Source organism: Balaenoptera physalus, assembly GCF_965194825.1.
Source record: "Balaenoptera physalus genome assembly, chromosome: 2".
Taxonomy (NCBI): Eukaryota; Metazoa; Chordata; class Mammalia; order Artiodactyla; family Balaenopteridae; genus Balaenoptera; species Balaenoptera physalus.
In genome coordinates, this window is record NC_138883.1 from 92,243,286 (window position 1) to 92,270,005 (window position 26,720).

Below are 26,720 nucleotides of genomic sequence, written 5' to 3' on the forward strand. Positions count from 1 at the left end.
AAGGAGGAAAAATAAATAAATCCTCCTTTGTAAGGATTCAGCTGGCTGAGTGAACCGGGAGCTGCTCCAATAATTTGCTCAAAGGTATGTACAAAGCCTATCCTGGACAGGGCAAACTGCAAAATCCCAGGCCTGAGAGACAAAACTAGACTTTGTGTGAATGAGTCAGATTCAGCAGTTCCCTCAAAGACGACAGAGACAGAGGGTGACAGAGTCAATTCTAAAGGCTAAAATCTGCCTGCTCGGACATCTTGGATTTTCAGATCCGCACAGTGGTATGACCACTCACAGTGATTTTGCAAATTCTTATTAAAGCGAATTCTTAATCATTCACTTTGTAGGTGATCTAAGGCCTCCTTCTGTGCACTCCCTCCTTTTCTCTTTTCAGTGCTAGGTAGAAGTGACATTTTGATTATCTATTCTCCTGAATTATCTATCTGACCTACCGTTTGCCTCTGTTTGCATGAGAAATCACGAGTAGACTTTGTCCAAACATTTCTTTCAGCTGGAGTACTGGCTAGCTGACTTGCAAAAGTGTACCATTAATCACAGGAGAGATAAGGCAAGGGAGTTAGGAATGGATAGATGTAAACTGATTTCCACGAGGCTGACTGAAAACTACTCATTTCTTTACTGTTTCCACCACCACCACCATACACTGTGATGTTCAGGATTCACAATGCCCTTTCCAATAGTATTTTATTTCATCCCAGCACCAATACTGGGATGTAGGCAGAGCTAGTAGCATTCTCCTCGTTCTCCCCATTTTACTGTGAAGGAAACTTGGGTTCAGACTATTCAAGTGATTTGTCCGAGGTTGCATAGCTAGCGACTCAGGTCTTCTGTTTCCAATTCTAGTGTTCATCCTCCTACCGTCGTTCATCAGTGATATGCTCTGACTGCCAACACCTGTCTATTGAAAAAATACCCAGTATGCATTTTTTGAAAAAACCATCCTCAAATTTCTGTCAGAGAAATTTCTGTAACACTCCATATTTCCATAATATTCTTCCTCAACCTTTATTCCACTAACTATAACTATGTGACATGGAATAGAGTTTTAAGAGACATGTCTATTATAACCCCACTAGTCTGCAAACTCCTGGAGGGTAGCTTATGTCATATTTCATTACCCCCATTTACTGAAAGTTTATTTTGTTTGAAGTACAATGCCAAATACTTTGCAGCCATCATATCCTTTAATCCAAGCAACAAATCTGTGAGGTAGGTACTATAATTATTCCCATTTGGATAACTGAGTTTGAACCCAGGCCTGTCTGATTCCAAAACCTATGCTTAGGCTTCCCAGACTCCCTCTTACATTCTTAGTTGTGCCCCTGCCTTGCTAGTGCTCACCACCATAATCACTCAAGAATAGTTTGTTGAAATAAAAGAACAGCTCAGTTCTGTTCCCTACAGTTCAATACATTTGACAGCATTAACTCTATAAAGGAAGAAAAACATGTGAACTGTTGTCAGGGGTGGGAGTGTGTACAGTATGTATGTATGTAAGGGGGGTTGGTACAAAAGACAATGTTTGAAAGAAGTAGAGTTAATGCTATAGACAGAGTTATAAAAAGAGGGGCTGAAAGCAGCTGATGGTACAAACCAGGCTGGAATGTGACAGAAGGTAGGACAGGTGGGATTAATCTGAAGAATGCGAGGCAAGGAAAGGGCTCCCTACCCTGGAAAGGGCCACCACCTGGGCATCTGGTGGGATTCTGAATCTTGCATATTAGTTTCATATTATATCACGTTTACAAAGCCACATAGCTAGGGAGAGAGAGTAAAAGCCTGCCCTTCTCTCATGCCAAGATTAAGAGGATCCCAGAGGTTCTAATGATGGAAGAAAAAGCTTAGACTTTTAGGATCTATCAGTTGAGAGTGAGTTTCTGAGTCTTCATACGTTCCCCAAAACTGTTCTCATAGGAAAAACGAAGAGTGAATCCTGAGCTGTATCCTCATGCAAATGCCAAAACCACTTGAACAGTAGTTTATTTTCTAGTCCTTTATAAACTGATTGCATGATAACCAACTGGAGTGACTATTTTGAAATTCAGTTTAGCTGTCAAGGTTGCCTCGAATGGTCTATTTCCAGTCTTTTTTTTTTTTTCTTTTTTAGCAATGTCTTTTAGAAATAGGCAGGAGTCTACACATTGCAGTTCAGTCTGAATCTGAAAGATAGAGAATAGTCAAATATCTGACAACAGAAGAGAGAGCAGGGAAACCCACCGAGGAATCACGTATCCTCCAACTTCACAGCATGCTTTTTCTTTATTAATTATTAAATTATGATTCTTTCTTGATCAATCAACTCAAAGCTGTAAATGCTCACATGAATCAATGTGCTGTACCCCAGGTGAAGTCTAGTTGAATTGAAGGCAGGAAGGAATCCTGCAGTGGTTGCCTTCCAATCAAGTAATTATTTACTACACTGCCATCTGTCTTTATTTTGCTAAGCCACTCTGTCAGACACAGCAGAACCCTCGTGCTCTGAGATGGTCATAAATCGTGCAGTACTTACATGGAACACTTGACCGCAGTATATTGCGAATCACGTTTCATCACGTTATTTCCTACCAGTACAATTTGGGCTCTATGTTGTAGTTGGCAAACTTGCTAAATACCCGTGGGAAGTGAACAATATGAAATACTGCATTTTTTTGTGTTGTCAGGCAATAAACTAATTTCTTAAGAGAAACTATCAGCCATCAGTACTGGATGAGTTGCTGCACTATACAAGTAATAATGCTATGAGCATCAATCTTATTTACATAAAAAGTTATTCTCCTCACATAAGCCTGAGACACAGTATAGAAATAATTGTCATTAGCTGGTAAATCACCTATAAAGTTGATTTCTATTCACTGCTTTATTAACTACAGTATATGGGCACTCTGAATTGCTAATATTTCCTTTAAATTATAATCTGTGATGACACTGTGGTGTCTGTTTTGGAAAAGCTATAATGATTATCATTAACATATTGTAATGCAATACTTAAGATTTATCAGGCTCTTATTAAGCCCTATATTACAGCATAATACAATGAAATGCAAGCTTATTTCTTCCAATTCAAAATCTAATATGAGGGTTGTGTCATAAATTACGTAACTTCAAAACGATGCATGGAAATGTGGGGTAAAGTTAATTTCTATCATTATGCTGTTGTTTTTCTGCATGTTCATGTATTTGTGTAACGCTGTTTTTTCATTTACTCTAGATAATTGGTACTTATAATTATTTTATTAGCATCCTACTGCATTTTCCCTTTCTTGACTAAGAAGCAAAAATATTTCAAACATCAAAGTTGATATAAATTAGATACATCCCTTGGGAAATTAAAAGGGGATGCAGTTCACTGCCAGGATTCTTTCAGAAACATACAGAATTTGCTTGCTGTATTGCTTTATAGAACTAAATTGACGGTGCATTTTGGCAGATGGAGCAGCGAGGGGTGGGAGCTACATCACATCTTTCAGCTTGAAGAGATCAACATACAAAACAAATGCAAATGTATAATTTAATACAAATTGTATTTTGCATTCTCATTTTTTTTAGATGGAAAAACAGTACAGCACAAAAGGCTGAAAAATTAAAGTAAAATGTAGAAGGTTAACAGAACAGGTCTCTTCATATTAGGTTCTTGTGATTGTCCTCGACATCATGTCTATCTCACCACAGTCAGGCAGCCTCTATGCTGCATTTCTGAAGGAATAGCCTTGTTCCATTCCCATCTCTCAGATTTTACCACTGCTTCTCATTATGTAAGTCATTTCCTCTCTAGCTCTCCTTTTAGAAAGGTAGAATAGAGGCTTCAAACAGACATAGGTTTGAATATTAGCTCTACTAATTACTAGCACTGTGAATCTTAGGGAAGCCTCAATTTTATTAGCTGTAAAATGGGGACAATGATTGTATTTTCTTTATAGGGTAGTTGGGATGATAACTGTTACACGTGAACATGAAGCATAACACATGGCATATAATAAGTGCTCAAAAATTTGAGCTACTGTTGCTGCAATGTATTAAGTTCTACTAGGAAGGAATATAAATGAATCATGAACACCATGTAGAATTAGTATATCTGACCTGGAGATATAAAGGGTCCATGAAAAAGAAAAGGGGCATAAAAAAGGAAGGCCGAAGGCACCAAAGATAACCTTTATATTGCAATTTTGCATAGGATGGACTGTACTCTCAGTTTTATTTTTTAAAGCTCTTCATACAAAATCATAGAGTATACATATCAGATAGTGGTTCTCCATCGTTTACAAGTGCTTGATTTCTAATTTCTTCTTTCTCCTCTTCCCTTGCAAGAAAAGAATTGTTGCATCACAAAAATTCACCTAATTCACTCATGTTCCCTTCTGTTAGGATGGAGACAATCGTGAAATGCCCAAATAGAATCTGAACCCATTAGGCACCTGCACTCTCAAATCTCTTGCAGGCTTTTCCTTTCTGTGAACCTATCCGGCAAAACCCTGATCCTCTTTACCCTGGAGACCAAGTGCCACTAGAGAAAAAGCGGACAGCTAGCAAAATTGCTCCAACTACATAGAGAGAATTGAGACTGTTGTGCATGATCTTCCTCAATTTACCACTCTTACAAATCCACAGACCTCTTCATCAATCCTCCCCTCTTTACTCTAATTTTAGAAGATGAAGCATTTTTCTTCTGTGTTAGGCCAACTCTTTCATTCATGCCCTTCCCTGGATTCTTCCTGTTCCTCCAGGATGACTCCATGGTCATCTCTTTCTTTACCCTCATCTTCAATCTCTCCTACTCTCCTGAGCCCACCTTTTTCAGCCTGGAAACAAGCCTTTCTCCCATTCTAAGGTCTTTAGGTCTCCCTGTAGGAAACCTCCTCAACCTCATTCCTCTCCTTAACTTCCAGACTTCTCATATGGTGGGCCACATCCACATTCTCTGCCTCGTCATTGCATATTCTCTCCTTAACCTACTGCATTCTGGATTCTGTCAACACCACTCTACAGAAATTGTTCTAAGATCATCTGTGCCATGTCAATTATATTTCATTTGCAATTTTACTGGTATTTTTTTGCTGCATTTGGCAATGCTGATAATTCTTCTCATTCTGAGCACTCTGCTCCCGACTTTCATGACAACACAGACTCCTGGTTCCTTTACTTCTCTGGCCGCTCCTTCCCTGCTCCTCCTTGGGGACCCTTTTCCTGTGCCTTGGGGCTCCTTTTCCTGTGCCTTGGGGCTCTTGACTATACACACTTTTGGGGTTATATTTTCCAGTGTCACAGTTTCAATTTTCACCTTAATTATGATGCCTCTTGTCTTAATTTGGTGGGGCTGTCATAACACATACCATAGACTGGACAGAACACAACCGAAATTTATTTTCTTGCAGTTCTGGAGACTAGAAGTCCAATGTCAGGGTGTTGGCAGGGTTGGTTTCATTTTGAGGCCTCTCTCCTTGGTTTGTAGATGGCCATCTTCTCCCTCTGTCTTCACATGATCTTTCCTCTGTGCTTGTCTGTGTCCTATCTCCTCTTTTCATAAGGACTCCATTCACATGGGATTAGGACCAAACCTACTGATCTCATTTTACCTTCCTTACTTCTTTAAAGGCCCTGTCTCTAAATACAGTCACATTATGAGGTTAGGACCACAACATACGAGTTCTGGAGGACACAGTTTGACCCAAAACATCTAAATCGACATCTCCAGCTCAGATTTCTCCTTTAAGACCAGGACTGTCTAAATGCCTATTGGACAATTCTGGTAGGATTTCCCACAGGACCTTGTTTAAAACTGAACCAGACATCTCTTCATTAAACCTGCTCTTCCTCCTGTGTTTCCCATTTCCATTGGTAGCACCACCGTTCATTGTCAGCCAAAGAATATTTTTTCACTCCTCCCTCTCCCACATCCCACACATCCTATCAAGCCTAAAATGCTGCTCTTTGTACCTCCAAAGTACTCTGTCCTTTTCTCTCCATCCCCTGAGAGAGGCTGCTCTAGTCCAGGCTGTCACCTTCTCTGGCTTTATTACAAAAATCTTTTTGATTTGTGTTTCTGTCTCTATTCTAGTCCTCTTCACGTCCGTGCCTCATGTAACTGAAAGAGTATGAGATCTAAAACTCAAATTTCACCATATTATTCCCTCACTTAAATCTCTTCAGCAGTTCCTCATTGTCTATAGAATATGGCCCACAATTTTTAATATGACAAATGAGCCTTTTAAAATCAGGATCTTATATCAGCAGCTTCATATTTCGCTATTTCACTATTGTCTGCTTCATACTTTTTTTTTTTTTTTTTAAGGGAGCTTCCCGGACCAGGGCTGGAACCCGCGTCCCCTGCATTGGCAGGTGGATTCTTAACCACTGAGCCACCAGGGACGCCCCATACTTTTCACTTCAGTTACATGAATCTGCTTTCGGTTGCCCATATACCCCATTCCTCCATATTCCTGTGTCTTCACATCTTTGCTAATGCTCTCCTCTTTGCCAGGAATACTGTTGCTCAAACTCTCATTTTTCTCTCTCCCAACATTGCCTGGTTAACTCCTACTCATCCACTAGATCTAAAATCAAAGGTAATTTCCTCCAGGAAGCCTTTTGGAGTTAAGTGCCCCTTTTCTCTTTCCCATAATACCCTATTATCACACTAACAGTACACCCATTTTCATCATGGGGCTGTGAGTGTCTTGAGATTACAGACTCTTATTAGTCTTAGTCTACCCAGCGCTGACATATACACCATGCCTGGTACACAAGAGGTACCTTTTGTTTTAGTGTCATCTTGTCAGTGGACTCTATTGTGAAGTTTAGCTAAAGAGATAAGTAGTGGATTAGAGTTCTATCTTAATATTTTAGTGACTCTTTAGGTGTGTCCTTCACTCCATACACGAGAGGATGTGTTTAAACTCTAAGACTAAACAAGCAGTATATGGAATCCTCTACAGGGAAAAACCAGAATCACTAAACTGAATTAGCGTTTCTGCCTCTGACTTAGATTGGTGATTCACAGCATGATACATTCAGGCTCATTTCCATGTTAGCTACAAACCAGATCATAGACTCTTAAAAACAAAATACATGGTTTTCTGAGGAAACAATCTTCATTTTCCGAAACATCTTGCAAAAATCAATTTGGCAGTTTATTTTACCAAAGGTATTTATTTTTAGTGATGCTAGCTTTGTGGTTTTGTGACGAGAAGAATAATTGATATCTGCCCTGAATGATTCTATATTTTTGGTTAGCAGGACAAAGGCCACTTGCATTAGCAATGAGGAAAACACTGGGAAAGTGTACACACCTCGTGTCAGCACAAGAACGTTAGCTGCACTGTTGGGGATTTTGTCTGTATTGGGTACTGTGCTATCCCCAGAACCTAGAACAATGCCAGGCAGGGAGTAGGTGCTCAATGAATATCTATTGGTTGAGTAAAGAAAATACATACCTTGCACCTGAAGAACCTGGGAGATGTCAAACCCTTGGCTGATTCTGACTATGACAACACCAATCTCAAAATCAAACGCATCACTGAAAGTGGAAGCAAAATGGTTAGTGATTTAAATGACTCCTTTAATCCTCAAGATTTGGACTAATACTGAACTTGCTTCTAGGATTTTAATGTAATTAAACTACAAAAATTCACTTTCAAACATAGCCAGGAGCTGATAGCCTTTTCTGTTTGTTTGTTTTCCCTTGATGTCTTTTAAAAATGTATTTTGAGTAAAGGTAACTAACTCTTATTCAAACAATACCATCAACTAGAATTTTGATTAAGATTAGAATTTTGATTATTTAAAATACTTGATTGTTTTCTAATGTAAACAAAACAATTGCTGAAATATTTAGAACAGAAGTTTCAAGGCTGCAAAGAGCCTTTGAAATTATCAGTCAAACCTCTTACCCATTGAGGAGGAATCCTACAACATTTTGGACATCAAGTTCCCAGTTAAAAACGTCTCCAGTTCCTCTAGGGAACTTTTATCATTGACTTTGGAGAGACCATTTGAAGCAACACTTTTTCATGGCAACTCTATCCTGTTGAAATTGGCAGTTGTGCCTTCTCTAAACCCAACCCAATGGAATTAGATTATCTAGAAGGGAAAGAAAGCCTTGCTCTTTTAACTGTGTTCTCGCAGAACATTTTTTCTTTGCCCTTAAATATTTGGCAAACTGATTAGTACTTTGAGTTCATTTGAAATATTCTCCTTGGGAGTTCCTTTGTTCAATCGTTTATGGATTGAACGAAGCCCAAGGAACCTTTCCGTTCGGTTGTCCTTTCCCAGAAACAATGCAGTTTGTGATTGTCTCACGATATGCAAACAAGTCTCTAGCCAAAGTAAACCTGAATTTTCAAATAGTGATATAAATAAGTTCAGTATAATATGAATATCCATTCAAAATTTGAACCGTAAGTGAACTTCACTTAAAAAAATAGATCCATTCTAGCAAAAGTGCCACAAGGTAAATTTCTGATAAATCTTGTTTGAGGTGTCCTTGATTATAAAAAGTAGACAGTGTGTTCCACAAAAAATATCTGGATTCTGCGTTAGGCAGAATAATTGTGGATCCCCAAAGGCATCCACATTCTAATCCCTGGAACCTATGAGTATGTTACTTTACATGGCAGAAAGGACTTTGCAGATGTGATTAGGTTAAGGACCATGAGATGGGGAGACTATCTATCCTGGATAATGTGGGTGGGCCCAGTGTAATCACAAGGGTCCTTAAAAGTGAAATTGGGAGGCAGAAGAGGAGGTCAGAATAATGTGGTGTGAGAAGGACTTGACACATCAAGAGCTTTGCGGATGGAGGCAGGGGCCATGAGCAGTGGGCAGCCTCTAGAACCTAGAAAAGGCAAGCCCAGGAATTCTCTCCTAGAGCCTCCAGAAGGGAAAACAGCTCAGCCCACACCTTGATTCCAGCTCAGGAAGTTAGTGTCTGAGCTTTTTTATAAAATTGAAGTATAGTTGACTTACAATGTTTTATTTGTTTCTGGTGTACAGCAAAGTGATTCAGTTATATATATATATTCTTTTTCATATTCTTTTCCATTATGGTTTATTAGAGGATATTGAATATAGTTCCCTGTGCTGTCCAGTAGGACCTTGTTGTTTATCTATTTTATAAATAGTAGTTTGTATCTACTAGTACCAAACTCCTAATTTATCCCTCCCTCACCCCCTTTCCCCTTTGGTAACTAAACCTAAGTTTGTTTTCTAAGTCCATGAGTCTGTCTGTTTTGTAAATACGTTCATTTGTGTCATATTTTAGATTCCACGTATGAGTGATATCATATGGTATTTGTCTTTCTCTTTCTGAGTCTCAGACTTTTAACCTATGTATTTGTAAGCTAACACATTTGTGTTGTTTTAAGTCATTAAGTTTGAGGTAATTTTTTATGGCAGCCCATGGAAACTAATACAATTATTTTAATTAAAATTAAACCATACTTAAGAATATTACAGAAATTTAAAATCTTTTAGTCAAAGAAAAATGGTAAAATATTGTACTATTATAGTGATACCCCTTTATGTTAATAATAATACTGTGCTTTACATCATAAAACAGAACAGAACGAAAAAGTTAGAAAGGGAAATACAACATGGATGTCTGATTTTCTTCCTTCTGTATTGACTGACCCCAGTGCTGTTGTAATAAAGTCATTTAACTTCACCAAACCAGCTAAGTTTTATACTATTACAAATCTGAGCCACCTTAACACTGAACTTTATTACCAAGAAGACCAATCATTAATTTGGTATAAAAGCCAGAAGTCTCCTCAGCTTGATATTACTGGGTTTGATTATTTTGGTCCTTTGAATTTTTACAATGTTTTGGATGGTAGGGAGTTTGGAAGACGAACTCAGATAATTTTGTATCAACTGATGGACTCTTTGACTGAAGATTCACATATTTCTTCCTATTTGCTCCACCCTTTTTTGTTCCCAAAGGTGAGGACAACATTTTACTGAAGAATCTGGATGACAGAGTGTGGATCTAATGCATTTCTAAGAATGTCTAGTCAGCAACTGAGTGTGATTTAAAATATATCAAAATGCTGTTTGCTAAGCCTGGCAAAATTCTGTCCCTGATCACCTGCTTTAGCCTTAACCTACTGAACTTAGAGCACCAGCAGGAGCCAGATAGCAGCACGTGGCATCCAGCCTTATTATATGTTTAGGGAACACGATTCAGGAGGATACATTTAATACATGGGTTCCCCAGGTTAAGAGGACTGTTAAGTGAATGTCTGTTTGGTCAGTAATGCATACAATTTCAGAAGATGAAAATTATTTTCTCATGCTTTTTTTTTTTTTTAAGGAACTCCTTTATTTACTTGTTTATTTATTTATTTTTGGCTGTGTTGGGTCTTCGTTTCTGTGCGAGGGCTTTCTCTACTTGCGGCAAGTGGGGGCCACTCTTCATCGCGGTGCGTGGGCCTCTCACTACCGCGGCCTCTCTTGTTGTGGAGCACAGGCTCCAGACGCACAGGCTCAGTAGTTGTGGCTCACGGGCCTAGTTGCTCCGCGGCATGTGGGATCTTCCCAGACCAGGGCTCGAACCCGTGTCCCTTGCATTGGCAGGCAGACTCTCAACCACTGCGCCACCAGGGAAGCCCCATGCTTCTTTTTAATAGAACTAATATTAGAATACTTTTGTTATGTTCCCTAAATCTCCCCCAAATAATGGTAAATGTGATGCTCATTCTAGCAGGGGCCAGAGGACAGATCCTGGTATAAGGAGCACTGCGTATATGCTTGCTTTGCAGGGATGAGGATTTCTTTCCTGTGTATTATGCATGTTTAAGGGCAGCCAGACCTCTCAGCACGTTCTCCGCCCTGTGGTATGAAATCAGAGCGAAGTCAGAACCCAGACAGAGGAAATCTTCCATTTTCAGAGCTGTTGACACAAAAGACGGCTGTTAGGGGTAGCTAACATTGCCCCCCTTGAGACAAAGCTGGTTAAGTATGTTCAAGCCTGGAAGAAAGGCTCAATTTTCTAGAATGTCACTGAGGACACCCTGAGCTTCTCTGTATGTGTAGAATTTGTTTTCTCTTACTCAAAAGAAGGAACCAAGCCAGGTAATACTTTGTGTATATATATACTTTTGGAGGTCGCATAGCATTGGGATCATTAGTTTAAACTTTGAATTCAGTTGGTCCTGGGTCAGAATTCCAGCTTTGTCACTTATAAGACTCTGTCATTTTCTGCATTTTACTTAATTTTTTTTTATTTTTTATTTTTATTTATTGGCTGTGTTGGGTCTTCATTTCTGTGCGAGGGCTTTCTCTAGTTGCGGCAAGCGGGGGCCACTCTTCATCGCGGTGCGCGGGCCTCTCACTATCGCGGCCTCTCTTGTTGCGGAGCACAGGCTCCAGACGTGCAGGCTCAGTAATTGTGGCTCACGGGCCCAGCTGCTCCGCGGCATGTGGGATCTTCCCAGAGCAGGGCTCGAACCCGTGTCCCCTGCATTGGCAGGCAGATTCTCAACCACTGCGCCACCAGGGAAGCCCCATTTTACTTAATTTTTAATGTCTGTGTCTCTACTTTAAAAATGGGAACAGTACTTCCCATTTGAAGTACTTACTTCAAACGCTTCTTGTGAGAATTAAGTGGGATAATTCATGTTAAGGACATTAGCCTGGCACCGGCTAGTCTTTTAAGGATTATCATTATTATCCCTTTCCCAAGACTTCTTCAATTTTTAGATATTAGATGTCACATACCTTTTAAAACTCACTTTTTGTCAATAAACCAACACTGCTACCTCAGCAAAGGGAGAGCTGAGGCTCTGGGGTAGTGAACTCATTATCCAAGGCTCGGGATAAGACAACGACTGAATTGAGCACACCAGTCAACCGAAGATCCAAGTGTTTTGAAAGAACAATTCCTTCCTTACCTAGCTGTCCTTTGCTTTTGCTCTTATAAATAGGTTTTAAGATTGTAGCTCTTAATATTTACCTTTTTCTTTGACACCAAATTTCCCCAACCCTGCCTCCTCTGATGCTATGATTCCCTCAAGTTCTATTATACTGGCAATGTTTTCTCACTTTGGTGAAGAATTCAGAGTACCAGGGGAATGTCTTCTTCTCAGGCAATTTATTCTGTACAACAGTGTCAGTTATGTACTGCCCTGGTTAGTGCTTTATAAACAAGAGCACGTCTTGAAAGCCATCACTTACTGTATGATTCCCACGTAGTTTTCAATCTCTGTCAGGGGAGCCTTCCTCCAGTTTTTTTTATATCCGATCACCAGAGTGTTTGGTTTCATTCTTCCTAAGCCTGAGGCCTAAACAGAGGAGATAAACACATGGGCAATCCTTACCAGGCCAGGAAACTACCACTGCAAATGAAAAATAATGTCCAAAAGAGCACTGAAGTAATGTTTGAAGATTCTGAAGATTAGATTACATTTTAGTGCATGTTCTTCATGCCTGTACTCAAGCATAAAATAGAAAGATTAGTTCTAAATCATCTCAGCCATAAATGGATTTTAGATGACAGAAATGAAGCTTTTCTAAATTAGCAGTCATTTGCATTTCTTCTGATACACTCATTAAAATGGTTCAGTAATTTAAAATCAAGTGAGGGTCGGCTTATCTGTTGGCATGCGTGTTGTAACTTAGTGGTTCAAAGCTCATTTCCACCTGCTGTATCCATAATGTCATTAGCAATAAAATCCATGTTTGGAAAGTTCTTATACAGAAGGATCGCTGAAACTTCTACTTACATTATTTATTGAAGAATAACTGAACTATGTTTCCAGAACCTAAATCTCTTACATGACAGTATCATGAATAGCCATCTTCCATATCAGAAGTTTCACTACCCCCATTAGATGACAGAATACGGCTTCCAGTTAATTAAATTTAATCCGGCAATATTGCTGAGCACCTATTAATTGCAAAGTGCTGTGTTAGGTGCTGTGAGAGAGTAGTGAGGCATATTCTTTGGCCTGAAGGAGCTTAGAATAAGGCTGAGGTGATGAGATATATAATAATTATAATTCAAGTGCAAATGCAGTAGGAAATCATATGGAAGCATAAAGGAAGAAAATTTGAATTCCAGCTAAGGATTCATGAATGGTTTCATGGGAGAGGTGGCATTTGTTTTGGATCTTGCAGGTTGGTTAGATGTTGCCAAGTAAAGGTAAGGAGAGCAGTGGAAGTGAAGGAAGGATATTCTGGGTTATGGGAAGAGTGAAACAAATGATCACAGGGGGGTATTTTAGAGGGGACAGTAGCAAGTGGAAAGAGATAGGCATTGATGGAGGGTTCCTGGAATAAACTTTGCCTCCACCACATTTGGTGTATTGCCCTTAGAAATGTACAGGTAGCAGAACAGCTCCTTAGAGCTGTCACCTGGCCCCTGGCAGATGCACGGCAGTATGGATGTAGTCTTCTCCATGACTACAATTTGGGGATGTGGTCATTGATACCATAATTTCTTTATTCAAAATGCTGTAGTTGTCAGTGCTTCCCTTTAGTGCCACTCTGTCCTGCCCTTTTTGTCATGACCCCTCTGTACTCCACCATTTTTCTTTGAAGAAATTCAGGTGAACAAGCTTTATGCACTGTCGAAATTTTTTACAGTTTCTTCTGGATTAGCATATGAATTGTTTTCCATACCAATGTCCTTTCACTCCCTCTTCTTATTTTGTGTCTGTCCTCTCATTCCTAGTTGAAATTTATTATTTTACTAATCTTCCATGATAATTTTACATTAAATGTGTAACCTTCCCAACGTATTTAACCAAAGAGCTACTGAAAAGTAACTCACTACTGAAAGAAAAATCAGCATCTTGCAATGACACCTATTTCTGTGGTTTATCAAATTAAAAGCAGATGAAAAGAGACTCATGGGGGTACTAGATCTTTCAGAAATGGTTTCTCTGCAGACAGAAATGCATCAAATACTCTTACTCTCCAAAATATTACAATTTAATCAACATGTTTTCTTTCTTGCCTGTATAAGCCATCAGAGTTACCTGGAAGCAATCCTGAATTTTGACACTCCTGTAGGTGGCAATTCTGAAAGCTAAATACATCATTTAGTGTATGTAGAATCAGGTTTTTCCAACCATATTAAAGCCCAAATTATTAGAAAGCCAAGCCCTATAATTTCTGAGTTTCTCTTGGATTGTTTTAGGATTCCCTGGCACTCTAAATTATGAAAATCAGAACTAGGGAAAGACTCTATATATTTATTATAGAAGGTGAGGAAAAAGGAAAGAATAAGGGAAAAAAGATGGAAGGACTGTGGGTTTTAGTGTTGAACCACAGATATTATTACATTTTATTTAACATTCTGGAAATAATTTAGGAGGAGAGGGAGATTTTATGCCCGGGATCACCAGGAATTTATTTAGTCCAGTCTTGCAGCTGCCCTCACACCATTTGCAAAAGAAAAAAGGAAAAGAATGCCTGACTTGAGCATTGCTATATTCAGTATGAGATGTAAAAATAGTTTGAAGTTTTAATAGGATCTTGAATGTCGTCAACGATCAGAACAAATTTGCATTTCAATAAGTATGGGGACAGAATATATGCTGTTGGCCAAAGGCAACCTCATTTTCCATTTCCAGTGAATCACTCATAGTTCATTGTAATAGAACCTCTCTGCTTCTGTTTTAGCTTTGCCTATCCCCAGGAATTCAAAATGAATTCCTTAACCATCTGCATTGATCTCTGATGCTAGTCTGCCTAACTGGAGCCATTCCATTTGGGAGCTTCATTAAAATGGAGTGCTAATTGTCTTTTGCCTCTGTACTCATTCCCTCAATGCCAGCCTTACCTGAAGGAGACTTCGGACACCATCCCTGAAACAATCTGCCGCCACTGCTGCATAAAAAGCCTTGATTTTGTTTTCTATAAGCCAGGCCTGCTTTTTTGCCATGCCACTGTTCATCTCTTTAACACACAGCTTGCGCGGTCCCTGTACGACACAATCAGATATTGGTTAGAAGCCCTGCTATTATACATCACACTGCTGTTGTTTTCTAAAGGACAAAAATAGCCAGCAATGCCCGCATTGAGTTAAGAAATGGGAAAGAGGGGAAAACACCTCACTAAACAGGATTCACAGAAATTCAACCTTCTGGAGAGGAGCTGGGTTGCTCACATTTTTCAATTTCCATGCAGACTGTCTAGATGTATTAGCACCTACTTAATTAACTGCCTCATGTCAAAAGAAAGAGCTGAGGGCATCATGGCACATGAGAAAAATACTGAAAATGTGATTGAAGAAGTTGAGGATAAATTCACAATCAACCTTCAACTCAATAGCGAGAGCCACATTTAGGAACACCAAGGAAATCTCAGCTAGCGCCCAGTTTCAAGAAATGTGACAGCACTCTTGGGAGCCAAAATATGGTGAGTTGCAAATCCTGGCAGGAACTACCACATCTTGACAATTCGATTAGGCCCGTTCATTGCTTTCTGTGTATGGTGAAGACACCTTTGTACCACTTTTCCCTGTGTAATGTTGACATACTCCTATTCGAATTAACATTTCCCACTACTCAATGAAGTTGGTGGGATTAGAAATTCACATACCTATGGCATAGGAAGAACAGATTAAGAGAGAAGGAGGCAGGTGTTGCGGTGGTAGATGAAGCATTTTATAATTTCAAGATTTGAGTTCTGGAAGCTCATTTTAATTAAGATTTCTGTTCCTGTTTCTTCTTCCTTAAATGTCCAAGCTAGCACTAGTCTTTGCATGTTTCAAATCAATCCCAAAGGTATTTCTGATTATCTACCATGTGCCTGACAAAGGTAGAAATCTACTATTTTCCTGGGAAATTCTTTCAATTCATAGAGAGATTTGGTATTTTATTGAATTGTCTTAGATTTCTTACTAACCACCTCAGATCTTGGTAAAAGGCAGTGAGCAGGACTGGAATGGGGCTTAAGATTCTGCATTTCTAACAGACTCCCAGATGACACAGATGCTGCTCGTCCTCAGATCATGCCTGGAGTTGTAGTCTTAGAGGGTCTTGGATTGGAGAGAAAGGGCGTGGTGTGTATGAAAAAGATATCAGGTTTTGTGGTCAGACAGAACTTGGGTTCTAAATTTGGCCACTTTGGAGGTAGTTAATGATGTCTGAGCTTTGATAAGTTATTCTGGAAACGGATCAAATAGCTATCCTGCAAAGTCATCTCAAGCAGTCATGATAAACTACCTAGTATGATGTCTGGAATATAGTAAGTGCTCATCCAAAGTTGATTCTTATTATAATAAAAGAGTCCTCACAATCTTGTTGAAGTCCCAGACCTTATTCCACCACTGTGTCTGTTCTACAACAGAGCTGAAAGAGTGCTCAACTGGGAGCTAGAGTGTAGGGTTTAGATCTGGCTCTTGGCACTCTCTAGCTGATACTCTGGGTATGCCATTTGTTTTCTCTCAATGTGGGCTCTGCATTTATAAGAATAAGGAAATTGTCTAGGCCATCACTGTCCAGTATGATTAGCCCTTATGCACATGTTGATATTGAGCATTTGAAATGTGACTAGTCCATACACAGAGGTACTGGAAATGTAAAACATACACTGGACTTTGAAGCCTTAGTATGAAAAAAAGAATGTAAAATATCTCATGAATACTTTAATACTGATTGTATATTGAAATGATAATAATCTGGATGCATTGCATTTACCTGTTTCTTTTTACTTTTTTTAATTGGCTACTAGAAAATTTTAAATTACATTTGTGGCACATATTATATGTCTATTATACAACACTAGTATTCTCTGGGGTCACTTCCATTTTAACATTCTATTTAAATTGGGTCAGATTCTTTTTTGCACTTATTTTTACCAGAATGTTTTCTAGAGCTTACCAACATATCAAAACAGTTTGGATAACTTACATTACAGTTAAAAAACAAGAACCTCCAATGAAGATGGAGAAGGTAAAGGCATAGGAAGGATAGTTATTAAACCAGAAGACCTAGCCTGAGGAAACATATGTCATTATAGATCAAATTTTGCTCAGGGTTCTGACTGTCAGTGCATTTCAACCACTAGTCCTTCTTGGTCATCCTAGACACCATCAATTGCAAAAGAAAGAAGAAATATTTTATTCAATGAAACTGAATGGTAACAACAGCCATGACATAGAAGAATAACCAACAGCTAGGAAAGGTATCAGACTATGAATATATTGAGTTGTACCACAATGACTTTGAACCCCTGGGGAAACTGGCATTTATTTAAATAAATATAGTCTAATATATATCTTTTAGTATTACAGAAATCCAAATTAAACATTAATTGTGACAGAGAGATTTACTTTAGTGCCTAAATTTGCTGTATTGAGAAGTCATAAAAATATTTCACGTAGAATTTCTCTTGGCTAAAAGCAATTATAATATCCTTGTAGCACACGTATTAATGTGAGGCAAGGCTACAATACAAATATAGTATGGAAAAAGCAAAGTAACAGAAAGGGAAGACACACTGGAATATAATTATTCAACATTCAAATACGTCATAGTCACAAAAATGAATTTAACCACCCAATTAAAATATTATAGAGGTTAGCTCAGTTAGGATCCAAAATACGAGTATATAAGTTAATTCAGGATTTGAACAAAGAAGCTCTAAAATTTTTGTATATATTATAACTTTGACATTGATTGAGAAAGGGGTAAAGGAATTCTAATTATTTAGTCTGGAGAAGAAACTGATGTGACATTACTTCAAATAAATGAATATTATGAAAAAGAATTTGCAAAGGATTTCCAATATTATTGGGATCAAATAGAGGAATTTGGGCCAAATGCAGTGTTCTTTCCAACTCTTACGTTTTAAAACATTAAGAGTCTTATTGCTCTGTCTTTGCTTTGCTTTCCTTGCCTCTCTGGTTGGAACTGTGGGAAAGAAAATTTTTCCTTTTCTGATTTGGTGCATATTTCATTTCACCATGGATGCATGGTGCCCAGTCATAGGTCACTTCATTCTTCCCGTATTTTGTCATGTCATTATTTTATTAACATCATGACAGAGACTTAATGACTATAAAAGAATAAATTCATCTAAAAAAAGCATTTTCTTCTAGACGGAGGTGAAAGTTGAGATTAAAAGAAGGATGACAATAGAAAAAAAAAAATGGAAATTTTAATTTTCCCTGGGTTATCTATGCTTGAACTGCCCTCCATGAGCCGTAGAGTTAAAAGTTGGTTGTCTTACCTGAATTTTCTAATTTTCTTAAGAGATTCTTTGAATTCAAAGAGAATTTTAGGTTTTATTAAGATATTTTGTAAATTTTCCAAAAAAAAGAGAGAGAGAGAGAGAAAGGGTAACAGGGTGATATCTTGTTAAAAGGGGATCTATATGAGGAAGCTGGTCAAAAGTTATTCCTTTTCTTCTTTACAGTGAGAGGGGAGAACAGGACAATCAAGGTTTAAAGAATATTAATGAGTAGGAAAACATTAATCAAAATAGATCTACATCTTGGTACACATAGGTGAAATGACTAGAAGAAAATCAATCAAACTCAGATAACATTGCCTTTGGAGACAGAGAGATCCCTGGGGCTGAGCAGCTATAAAGGGGACTTTCATTTGATGTGCAATGGTTTATTTCATTTAAAAAGTGAGTGGAAGCATCTAAGAAAAATGCTAACTGTTGTTAATTAGGAGAAGTAGAATATGGGTGTTGTTTTATTGACTATAGTTTCGTCATATGAAATTGCCAATATTCAACAGCTTTTGACATCCAAAAATGTAAATTTCACATGATTCAACCTAATATTTTTCTTAACGCTTCAAAATAAAAAATAGAAGCAATCTAAAAAAAAAAAATCTTTATTTTTCAGCCAACACAACACAATGTACTTAATAAAAGATGCCACTGTAAACTTGAAAGCCTTTTGCAGTTTTAAGACAAAATTTAGAAAAGAAGTAAGTGTTGCATTTTCTGGCAATAATGACTTTATCTAATTGGCATTTTAAATCCCAGATCAATTGGGCCACCTTTCCGTATTTAAAGTATATTTGTTTTAATAAAAAAAAAAACCAACCTTCCTTTAAATGCAAAACTGAGAAGTAGATGAGTGAGTGACTGCTGAAGCACGATGCCTTTTCTCTTGATGAACTGACAGTGTAATACTTTTAGAACTGAATGTAGTGTACCCAGAGAATTAAGGGTACATAAGTCCAAACTAAGTAATCTGCAATGATTGGTTTTACTATCTCTCCAGCTACTATGAATAAGTGAGGAAACTAACTGACAAAGAAAGGCAGTGTTTTTTAAGCCACGGTACATAGGGTAGAATTGGTGGAGATCACAACCCTTGACTTAATAGTTGCCTGTTGCTGAGCCCACTGAACTTGGCTATGCTCAGAAATACGAGGGGATGCTAGAAGGTGGAATCCTACTCCTAGTCTTCATATGGTGAGAGGAGTGAGGCACACAAGAAAAAGAAAATTACTTACATGTTGAATATAAAGGCTCCTGGGATATAAGTATATCACTGACTTATTATAAGGTAATTTACAGGAGAAGAATAGACATTATTTTAAGTTACCAAGCTGCATTCCTTAAAAAGTATCCCCTAATTTGTCCTGATGAGGGGTCCCTCATCTGAAATCTTTAGGCTTAGTAGAATAAGGCAAGAGGTAGGAAGAGGCTCTGATGGGTGAGTGTAAGAGTTAGTTGAATAGTTGGAAGGCTACAGTGTGGGCTTGGGGCCCAGCAAAAGAATAATTCTTAATTTCAACTTCAGCAGCTTGTAGGGCTACAATGTCTAGTCCTTTAAAAATGCCTCTTTGCAGGAAATGGCAGCTGGGGGCATGTGTTTTCTGTCTACCCACCAGCATCGAAATGCCAGTGAGCTCTGTGTCTTGCTCCTTCCTTGTAGTGTATGGCACCTCATGTCAGCACGTCAAGTAACTGGAGGTCACCAGAGGGATGGAGCACAGAGCCTGCTGTCTGGTGATCAGTTGCGTGGGAGTGCGTGTCTCACTATTCTATCCTGATCAAGCCACTGGATACCTAAGAGTCCAAGATCCAAAGTTTGGACCTGGTTTCTCTAAGAGAGGGTGTTTTAGGTTTCTGTTGAAGGGGATATATTTTCAGAATGAAAATGGCAACCATGGTATATCGAAAATATACCATAATAATGACAATATCAACAGTAACAACTAAAATTAATTGAGCATTTACTATTTGACAGACACTGAGCTGACTACTAGAAAGCTTATCTTACAGATTTCTCACAACCCTGTAACAAACATAGGTGCTATCACCATCATACCATCATCATCATCATCATTATTGTGCCCATTTTATACCTGAGAAAACTGAGGCATAGGGAGACTAAATTATGGGCCCAAGGGACTCACAGCTAATAAGTGGCAAAACAGTGATTCAGAACTTGACTGTGTGTCTCAAAAGTCCATGAGCATGAACTTCCTAGAGTTAAAAATTAAATTGTTATCTCTCAACATCATTGTTACCATTTAACCTTTGCCACAAGGTTGGCCTAACCACCAACCACATGCTTTTGGGGAAAAAAATTTAATGGTAGGTCGACTTCCGCTACATCCCCTTCCATCTGTTTCTTTGCAAAGACGATTGACAACAGAGCATGGAGTTGAAAAATGCTGACAGCATCTGCAGCCCCAGGAGCTCACAGAGGGTAGCTAACTGGAAAGTCAGTAACTGATACAGTAACTATTTTCTGTCCCCAAGAGAACCTCAGCACCTGGGAGCAAGGCTCTTGGGCCTTACTCAGAGGGACCAGCATAGTGATGTATAAAGTGGTCCAATATACATGTCAAACAACCAGGGCCGTTAGAGATACAGACCTAAGTACCTATTTCACATGAAATGATATTCCAGAATCATACTGTTTTATTATAGTTAAGGCAGCAAAGGGTTAATTTAAAGTAATATCTCATCTCTATAAAAAGACCTTTTCTCCCTTGCTAATATATGACTGTTTATACTCCAAGTTCATTTCTCCTGTCCTAAAGATATTTTATTGCCTGCTAAACTAAGTTTTCTCTAAATTGCTAGAGAAGAAAAGCCCCCCAAACTGCTTATTCCATCAAAACTGGCTCCTGTGTTTTATTGGCCAAAATGAAATCCACTAATCCAGGGCACCAAAGATGAGAGAAGGGTTCTTGATAAGATTTTAAAAAATCCTCTGGAGTCACTGTTGGTCATTACTTAACCTGTCAATCTTACGTAGTCAGTAGGATTCCCTCTACCCACTACGGGATTATTACATTGAGTTATATTGTTTGAGTGATTATCATATAAGCACTGAGAGGAAAGAGAATATGACCAGCTTGCTTCATATTGCATTTTAGAGTATTGCCAAGTGTAAAAAGATGCTTAAGTGCTGGTCATGATGACATGTGGTGAATTAACCCCTGCATCATTGCACAGTCGGCTGGCCGCAGGGTTACGCAGCTTCCTGACAGCCCTATTCCCCAGCAAGTATTGGAAGTTTAGGGAGTGGTACCTGATTCTGACAGCACTCTCAGGGATAAAAGTCTGCTAAGGCTTTCTCCTCATACTGTAACACAGAGCACAATTGGGTGACTTGGACCAATATGCTGGCTCTGCCTCTTTCTTGTCATGTGACCCTGTGCATAATTTAATTTTCCTGAATCTCACTTTTCTAATCAGTATAGTGAGCACAGGGCTTCTTTTCCTCTCTGCCTCACTAGCCTGTTATGCAGATTGAAATAAGAAAAACTGTAGGAAAATACTTTGAAGAATAGGTAAGTACGATAATAATACACTGGCATTGTTGAGGATTTTGAGTGGTATGTGTGCATGAGAGAGAGAGAGAAACAGGGAGACACATACACAGAGAGAGAGAGAGAGAGCACGTGAGAGCACACCGTGCGAATACAAGTAGAAGTAGCTGGTTTGGAGAATTTAGACTTATTACTTTGTTATAATTTTAATGCTTTCTCCTCACTTTATAGATTGGTGATTGGTCAGTAATTATGGTTAAATGTTTAGCATCTACTTTGAATACCTCCCGGGAAAACCACGAATAAGTTATCATTAGTCTACCACATACTTCCTGAACAAAAAAGGAACTCATTCAGCTCTGAGTATTTATCTAAGGCATGGAGAACTTGGTTTAACTCCCTAGATATCTGTAGTGTCATTAAGTTTATCCAAATATTTAATCTAGATTCTACATGCTTTCATTTAAGGCCATTCTGTCTGGCTCTCTCCTCATCAGTTAATCTATATAACAGTGCTCTCTGGCTCTATCCTTTCTATTCTATCCTTTCATATTTCTGGGGACAGTTATCACCCCAAATAATTTCATTTTATTTCTGAGCCAATTCTCTTTTCCTTGACTCAAAGACCATCATTTAGAAATATTTATCACTTTTAGCTGGTCTCTTGTGAAATCTGAAACACATTGTATCCACTCATTTAAATTCAGGATCATGGGCCCTTGCTAGTCCTTGCTATATGAATCAAGGAAAAGCGTCCTTGTCCAAACTGCCTTGCCATTCTCCAATCACTGTGTGTACCTGTTAGGCTCATCTAAAAGAACACAAGTGAGCAGGGAGGAAAAAGCACCTTCAGGGGAGGAAGTGGCTCTTACCACAAAGACTTCACAGCAGATGCAAAGGCCACTGTTCTTGGTAAAAGCGTGAGTTATATCCAAGAGAGCAGGTCTTGTCATGGGTCCCCCTGTTAAGACAATGCACTGGGGCCTGGAAGTGGAGAAGAGAAGATGTGAGAACTGGCCATGGCAAGAAGCCTGTGAGCCCAGAACCACCCCAATGGAATGGGCTGGTACAGAAGGCTTGGCAAAATGGGACAACCGCTCTCCTATTTCTTGGGTTTCTCACTAGAAGTCTTGAATCATCATGACTTCCTGCGAATCTTGCCATCTTTGCATTCTTAGTTTAGTTAGTGACAGTAAAAATGTAAAGTAAGGAAAAGGTAGTCTTGGGTTCCCCCTGTCTTTTTCCTCTGGACAATACCCTATCCCAAATCCCCAATACAACCTGTCCTTTTCCAACCAGTATTTTCATGTTATTTTCCTTCACCCTCCTTTCAAAGCTTGTGGTTTGAGGTTCCATTCAAAATAAGATATAACTAATGAAGAACTTAGAGTGTAACTTCTCCTAAGGGAATTCAGTAAGCCACAAAGCCTTAAGCTGAATGGAGACAGCAACAATGATTAATGTGTGTGGGGATTTGGGGACATCTCTCTGAAATCATGTCACTGAGATCCCCTCTCTATCTGTTCATGGAAGGTGACAGCCAGCACTATGAGAGATTATAGCTGGGGGTGAGCATAGCTCAGAGTAGAAGAAAAGAAGCACTCATTCATAGGAGGTGCTGTCGTGAAAATGCGGCAGTTTTGTAAGACTGCCTATCTTAGAATATATCCATAAAGCGTGTAACTAGTGCATTGGTCTCCCGTAGAGGAAAGCTACTTCTAATGTGAAATAACACCAGGATGCCTGAGAAGCCAGTTTTACCTGAAATTTTTCACATGGTCTTCCACTGTAGTTAGTTCCAGAGCATTGTCTAAAGCACTCACGTAGGAAAGAGCCTGTGTGGAGGAGCCCCAGTTCACATCTGTGGACGAAGGAGAAATCTGGCATAAAAGCAGCCAGCTTCCCTCTGTATACTGTGAATATTTTTATAAGCCACCCCCTTCTATGATTTTCCTTGGCTATGTCAGCACTGACGAACACCCAAGTAAGAGAAAACATAATGTAGTATTTCCTAGAAAGAGAAGTGTGTCCTTCTACGAACACTTTGTGAATTCTTAGAAGTGAGACCTCTCTTTCCAGCTAAGGATCAGACTTTAGAGCTGCAGCCTAAGAAACCTTACTCGGTGGGATAGGCTGTGTTATAACCACATTGCAGGCAGATAGATTTGGGAAAATGGTCAGCCCCTGAATAAATTCAAGAGGTCTTCACAAATTCTTAAACTGAAAAGAAAAGAGGCCTTTCTGCATACATAAGACAGTGTGCAGTAATCTTTATATTTGAATAACGAAACTGAGTAGCTCGGGAATTCCTACTTCCAGGTGTCCATGAAGAGGGTCAGTCTTTAGCAAGCATTTTAGTTTGATTTTTTTAGGACCTAGTCTTCATAACAAGGGAGGTCAGCACTGCCATGTCCTGACTTAAATTAAAAAATTAAATATTAGATGGATCCTCTAAATTTTATAAGAAGTCCCTGATGGGAATGTACAGATTCATCCCAGATGGCAGACAGGACCGTCTCCTCAGTCTTGCTCAGAATAGCCAGGAAAATGATGAGATATAATTATCTGGAGATAAAGAAGATTAATATTGATTGTGTTGACTATGCACTGGGCATTTAGCATAGCTTAGGTTCTTTCATTCTTTTAAAAGCCCTATTAATCAATTGGCTATTTATATGCAAAAAAATCAGCCTTGAGCCATTCCTCACACTACAAAAATTAACTCAAAATGGATGAGACATAAATTAAAAATTTAAAGCATTAAAACTTTCAGAAGAAGTCTGTAACCTTGGATTAGGGAAAGATAGATTAGAAGCAAAAAGCCCAACCATAAAAGAAAAACATGATAAATTAGACTTTATAAGAATTAAGAATGTCTGCTCTTCAAAAAAAAAACTGTAAGGAAAATGAAAAAACAAGTCACAGACCTGCAGAAAACATTTGCAAAACATGTACTGCTAAAGGATTTGCATCTAGAATATATAAAGAGGTCTTACCACTGAATAATAAGAAAACAAACAACTCAAAAAATGGGCAAAAGATTTAAACAGACACTTGACAAAAGAAGATATGTGGATGGCAAATAAGATGTTTGACATCATTAGACATCGGGAAAATGCAGACCAAACCACACCGATTAGAATTTTTTTTAAAAAAATCAACTGACAGTAATAAGTGCTACCAAGGATGCAGAGCAACTAGGACTTCCATTCACTGCTGTTAGGAATGGAAAATGATACTGCTACTTTGGAAAACAGTTTGGCAGTTTCTTATAAAGTTATGTGTACACTTATTATATAATCATAAATCCTACTCCTAGAGAAATGAAAACATATGTCCACATAAAGCCCTGTGTGTGAACGTTTATAGCAGTTTTAGATATAATCACCCCAAGCTGGAAACAACCCAAAGGTCCATCAAAGGTGAATACATTTTTTTTAAAATTGAGATATAGTCATACAATGGAATACTACCCAACAACAAAAAGGAACAAAATACTTTTACCTGCAACAACATGGATGAATCTAAAAACCTCATGTTAAGTGAAAGAAAGCATACACAAAGGCTACACACTATTTTAAATGGTTCTGCATAATACTCTGGAAAAGACAAAGCTATAGGAACAGAAATCAGAAAAGTTGTTGCTAGGGGCTAAGTTGGGGGGAAGAGATCGCGCAGAATCTTTTAGCAATGACGGAAATGTCCTCTATCTTGATTGTGGTGTTGGTTACAAGACTGGGTAAGATTTTTACAACTTACAGACTGTACATCTAAAGGGGGTTAATATTACCATACATAAATTATACCTGATGTTAAAAATGGATAAAGTGATAAAGAAAAGCAACAAAAGCACACCCTCCAAAGTAGTTACTACCTTCTCTATTTTACTTGTGGAGTAATGGTGAGGAGAGTGTGAGGATGGCTCAGGGCCTGACTGGCCCCTGAGACTGGACCTCTGAGTACTGCACTCCTTAATCTCTAGCCTCTCCCAGCTTCAATCCATCCTTCTCACTGGTTCTAGAGGTAACATCCAAAGTTCATATCCAACTAAATGATCGATGGCAGCTTCTTGCTGCTCCAGATTCTTTAGCATGACACTTAAGTTTGTTTATCTGGCCCAACCTACCCTTCCAGGCTCACCTTCAGGCCCCTTCTCCTCAGCACCCGAGGACTCCATCGTGCTAAAGGCCTTGGAGCTTCCTAAATATGCCACATACTTGCATGCTTCCTAACTTCACTCACACTTTTTCTTCTGCCTAGAATAACCTCCCCTGGCTCTATCTGATTAACCCATCCTAGTCTCTTGCCTTTCTTTAAAAAAGTAGCTTATGTGTTCATTCAACAAATATTTATAAGTGCCTACTGAGTGCTTGACCCTGGGAACAAAAGCCATGAACCAGGGAAGTTTTCTTTTCTTTTCTTTTATAAATTTATTTACTTTATTTATTTATTTTTTTGGCTATGTTGGGTTGTCGTTGCTGCACGTGGGCTTTCTCTAGTTGTGGCGAGTGGGGGCTGCTCTTCGTTTCAGTGCACAAGCTTCTCATTGTGGTGGCTTCTCTTGTTGCGGAGCACGGGCTCTAGGCGTGTGGGCTTCTGTAGTTGTGGCTCACGGGCTCAGTAGTTGTGGCTCGCAGGCTCAGTAGTTGTGGCTCGTGGGCTCTAGAGCGCAGGCTCAGTAGTTGTGGTGCATGGGCTTAGTTGCTCCGCGGCATGTGGGATCTTCCCGGACCAGGGCTCGAACCCGTGTCACCTGCATTGGCAGGCGGATTCTTAACCGCTGTGCCACCGGGGAAGCCCAGGGAAGTTTTCTTGTACATCTCTACTCACAGTTAGTCATTTCTTCTCCTTTTCTGAGTAACTTGTTCATGTCACTCTCACTGTGCTTGCTATATTGTAGTATAGTTAATTGCTTATGTGTAAGACTGTGCTTCCTGAGGACAGGGACTATATCTCGTTTATCAGGACTTTAGAAGGTGATATAGTGGACAGCTTGTGGGGTTTGGTATC

At 39.0% G+C, this 26,720-nt stretch overlaps 1 protein-coding gene and 1 long non-coding RNA gene across 8 annotated transcripts in view; one reads left to right on the plus strand and one right to left on the minus strand.

Annotated features, from left to right (window-relative positions):
* The window catches only part of LOC309654660, a 94,832-nt gene that overhangs the window by 43,317 nt on the left and 24,795 nt on the right, over nt 1–26,720 (plus strand). The gene's annotated exons all lie outside the window — the stretch shown is intronic.
* The window catches only part of SLC12A1 (solute carrier family 12 member 1), a 92,451-nt gene that overhangs the window by 17,796 nt on the left and 47,935 nt on the right, over nt 1–26,720 (minus strand). For all 7 annotated transcript variants that reach the window (XM_082448985.1, XM_082448987.1, XM_082448986.1 and 4 more), the window contains 5 exons: nt 23,472–23,571; nt 22,583–22,694; nt 14,792–14,932; nt 12,181–12,287; nt 7,443–7,525 (listed from right to left, as the gene is read on the minus strand). In XM_082448985.1, coding sequence (XP_082305111.1) covers nt 7,443–7,525; nt 12,181–12,287; nt 14,792–14,932; nt 22,583–22,694; nt 23,472–23,571 — 543 coding nt within the window. The remainder of the gene's footprint in view (nt 1–7,442; nt 7,526–12,180; nt 12,288–14,791; nt 14,933–22,582; nt 22,695–23,471; nt 23,572–26,720) is intronic.